General features: G+C 43.2%; 1 protein-coding gene across 1 annotated transcript; it reads right to left on the bottom strand.

Annotated features, from left to right (window-relative positions):
- Positions 1-1016: 1016 nt before the first annotated feature.
- On the bottom strand, positions 1017-2069 carry LOC310633378 (epidermal differentiation-specific protein-like; the record flags this gene model as incomplete). The annotated part of the gene is made up of 1 exon (XM_083351080.1): positions 1017-2069. The coding sequence occupies one exon, from the start codon at positions 2067-2069 to the stop codon at positions 1017-1019; it is 1053 nt and encodes a 350-aa protein (XP_083207206.1).
- Between the last annotated feature and the right edge of the window lie 2369 nt (positions 2070-4438).

Here is a 4438-nt window from a genome sequence, read left to right as displayed (position 1 = left end):
TCGTCTCCTCCTCTGCCTCCTCTGGAAACAGCCCTGATTTGCAGTAGAATCCATCACTGGGCCAGCAGTCAGATTTTGCTGCTGGTAGAACAAATTCAAACAGCGCCAACAACTTTTAACGGTCTCACCAACAGTTCCAAAACAACTAGAAACTCGCCAGGCCAGCAAAGATTGTTGGTCGTATGTCGTATGTTACCTTAGTTCCACCATGTTGCTCAAACACATTAAAATCTTCCTGATCATGTGGCCTATAGCCCTTACTATCCCTCCCAAAACTATTCGCCTTCAAGAGCCAATGCAGCCGCAGCCATTCCAGGCGCCGCCATCTTAGAACTTATATGTAGCAGATATACAGTGCTTGAAATAAGCAAATAAAATCTGATTAGACACAGTGAAGTGAGACATCTAAGATCAGAGGGATAACTTTAATGAGAAATATAGCTGGACCAGTAAAGTAAAAAAAATGTTTTTGAATGGAGGCTTATGTAAGCTAATAACGAACTGTTTATTCCTTTAAAATTCAATTTCATCAGATAAATAAAGCAAACCACTGCTTCCTCCCCTTACTGAGAAATACAGATAACTTTGTAGAGCTTTTAATTCTGCTGTTTTCTGATGTTCAGTACTAAGAATAGCAGGGACTGTTCAAACTGAGGAAAAATTATTACACCCATTCTCGATTTTCCAGGTAGTTCATATATCTTCGAGAGAGGGTTCATGTTTTTCCTATATAAATTGCCATCCGGATTAAACTATTTTCTCCAAACCTAATTATTTCCCCTGTAACCTAATTATTTAAAGAGAGAAACCATCACCACATCTAGGAAAAGCAGACTGTTGTTTTTCTCTTCCTTCTCAGTATGGAAGTATATGGAACCATAAGACCACCAATCTGAAAAGAGTTTAATCAGAAACAACTTAAGTTCTCTTGCCCATCCCTGGCCTAGGCTGTGCTTGAAAATGTTCTCTTAGATCTATCCACGTCTGAGAATTAACACAGTCGTATTCCTTCTCTGTCATGCGTCTTGTGGCTTAGTTTGGGAAGCGCCTGGTGCTGCTGGGACAGGCTTCATGGTATATCTGGTGGTAATGGTACGGCCTGAAACGCAGCGGTATTCAGCATTCTCCTTCTTTTCTTTGCCATTCTGACAGATGGTGAGCTCCACTGGCACTGAGGTGGTGGTCTCCTTCTTGATCACCTGTATGGAAAGTTCAGTGCATGGAGGGATTTTGGCAGGCAGGAGGACCTCTACCTTCTCAGTAGTGGTGGTGGACTCACTTTTCCCTTTCTCCACTATAAATACATTGGAACAACCCAAGGTCACCTGGAAAGCAAAGCCAAGTTTTAAGCAAGTGGCGTTGCTGAAATGGAAGCTCTGGAACACTGTAGCAGTATATTCTCGAGTGGAGTTGGTGGTGAACGCTTGTTCGTATTCGGTGCAGTTGGTTCCCACAATCTCATCAATCAGAACATCCTGCTCAGCTTCCACTTTCTTTTGATCCCACAGCAGCTTGGCGGTAATGAGTGGGCGGCCCGGTTTCAGGGGCTGCAAATGAGATACGCTATCATCAAAGTTGATCTCAGTTTTATAGTCATGAATGCGCTCCCCTGGCCAGGCAATGTGATACCATCCACCACGGTTTGGATTTTTGTAGAGCAGCCAGACCCCCCTCTGCACCACGTGGGAGGAGACACGGTCGTTAAAGTAACCATAGGTGAGGTTGGTCTCCTCCTTCACCACCTTGCTTTGACCTTCATAGTTAGGATGTTCGTACAGTGTAATTTGGGAGTCAGAGAGATCTTGGTGAACTAGCCGGAGGGATGAAATCCTGTTGTTGTTGTCAATCTCAGGATAATCCCCTTCCTCAAAAACAATGCCATCCTCTTCAAACTTAGAGAGCTTGTAGGCCACCCAGGGCTGCCCTATCACCTTCAAGGAGGAGATACAATCACCAAAATCTAATTCATGCAGGTCAGGGACATCACAGGTGAATTCTTTTCTGAGGCCCTCAAAATTGGGCTTGTCATACACAACAATTCTATTCATGCTGAGCTCTTGGGAGAACATAGAGGCTTCTTCCTAGTGCTTCTTCCAAGGCCAGAGGAATCCAAAGTTTGTTTTATCCCAGTCTGTTTGCTAGAAAGAATTCAGAAAGTTAATTCCTTGGTTCTGCTGTAAACAATCTACATAAAGCAAAATATTTGGTATGTGTCTGTATGGATAATCACCTCTCTCTCTCTCTTTCACATCATCCAAATTTCTACTTTTGTGAAACCTGTGGCTTAAGGATGGGGAGACATTTTCTGGGTAAAGGAAACATTTTCTCAAGGGGAAATCTGTTGGGAGCCTTGCATTTAACAGATGGGACCAAAGTAAAAAGTGGAGAGGATGACCCCCCCCCACCCCATTTCTTAGTTTTCTTCTCTTTCTGCCATGTGGACAGAAAAAACAGTGGCAGACCACTCATCCTAATTCTCTGATCTGAATGTTAACTGAGGGTTTTGAAATTAGGTCAAGGGTCATTCAAATTAGGTCCAGGGCTGCAAGCAGTCTGGAGTCCAAAGCTTGTTCACTCCTGGCTTAATGCCTCAGTACTCATCCTTAACCGCAAGAATGAAGCCCAATTGTATTTGTTGGTATCCACCCTTTATTGTGTTTATTTTTATCCTTCCCTTCATTGTTTTTCTCTTTGCTGCTAAGTAGACAGGGTTAGGGGTTTCAAGGTGCAGGAACAGCTAAACCATATTGCATTGTATATAGAATTATGGAAAGCCACTGCCTCCCCTGGTGCTAATAACCCCGGGATCTTGAAATTAATTCAAAGAGAGAGGCAACTGCTTTTGTGTTTGCTTTAATGTGGCATGCAATTTAACTTCTTGAGACAGAAATAATCTTTACGGTCCACAGTAGTTTCCCAGAAAAGTCTACAAACAGTTAAGAAATTGTGGACTTTCAGAAAGTACAAATGTTTGTATAAAGTCCTTGACTTACGACATACTGGAGCTTGCCCTTATGGTTATATGTTGTGATGCAATCTCCCACATTACGGCCTTACATGGGTATGCATCATTAAGCAAATCTGCAGTCATTAAGCAAACCCATTGTTCTCTATGGGGCAAAATTGGAAGTAAAGGCTGATTTTCAACGAAAACATTGCAATCACGGTCATGTGACCACAGGACACTACAAATGGCCGTAATTGCTGAGTCTCTGTAATGTAATCAAGTGATTGGGAGGGGGGGAAGGGAGTCTGGCCATTGGAAGTTTGGAACCGGATTGTAAGCATCTTTGGGGGGTTTGTGGTAACTTCAAATGGTTGTAAACTGATCAGTTGTAATTCGAGGACTACCTGTATTGAAAGAGAATGCTGAAAAGCCACAGATACCCTCGGCAGATATTGTACGGGCTGTACCTGTCCCAACGTGTATTTCCTTGACCTGAACTGCCACCTTCATTCCCCTTTGGGGGCTGTTTATACATAAATGAGAGAGAGGAGTGATGGGGGATAGCCAGGTACTATTCCTGGCAAGTTTCTTGAGATATCAGGTTAAATCATGTTGGGAGAGGCTGTCTCTGTCCTTCCTCCCTCCCTCCCTCCCCTTTAGCTCACAAGGTTCCTTCAGAGTAGCAGCCCTCCTCTAATTTCATAAGACAGTGAAGGTGATTTAATCTGCTTGACAGATGTAAACCCGTTTGCCCTGTGTTGCAATGCTTGGAGGCCTGAAACACAGAGTTCTGCTGTTGTGTCCTACACTTGTAAACACTGTGCCCTTGGGCTCCTACAGACGGGCCTACTCCTTCCCCACCATCCAAGCTTCCAGTGCCTCACATCTGCTGAAGCTAAAACACTAGAGTATCAGGAGCAGCTAAACTTTCTAACTGCCTGTAGTGATTACTCTTTATCCTTGGTAAGCGCTGAACAAGAGGTTGTAGCCATTTTAAGTAATGAGAAATAGGATGAATTACAGTCAGTCTGTCCCTCCTCTCCTCCCCACCCCATTACACACAGGCACACATTTGCAGCTCACCGTGGCACGATTGTAGGAAATTTTAGCAAATGGTGAGGGCGAACATGAGGGTATTTCAGGCAAGGGATAGATAGAATATTGTTAACACTATGTCTGCTAGACTTGGAAGAAAATGTTTAAATGCTATTGGTTTTGCTATTTGAATACAAGGGAGATTGTGCTCAGATAGAGCACATCATCCAAAATCACCTGGGAGTTTCTAGCCCAAAAGTGGATTTGAGCCCGTGTTTCCTTCGTTCAACATCGTAACCACTTGCTACTCTAGTAGTATAATTATCATACTACATTGACTCTCAGATCAAATGAGCTGATTTCAGAATTCATTTGTATCGCCATAGAAAATACAGACAAAGCAGATCCACATAATATTCAGTAGGAGGGTAGTCATGAAATTGTGGATCCACGTAA

The sequence above is a fragment of the Vipera ursinii genome (genome assembly GCF_947247035.1).
Source record: "Vipera ursinii genome assembly, chromosome: 2".
Lineage (NCBI taxonomy): Eukaryota > Metazoa > Chordata > Lepidosauria > Squamata > Viperidae > Vipera > Vipera ursinii.
The sequence above is the reverse complement of the archived record's forward strand: the minus strand, read 5'-3'. Positions and strand labels throughout refer to the sequence as shown.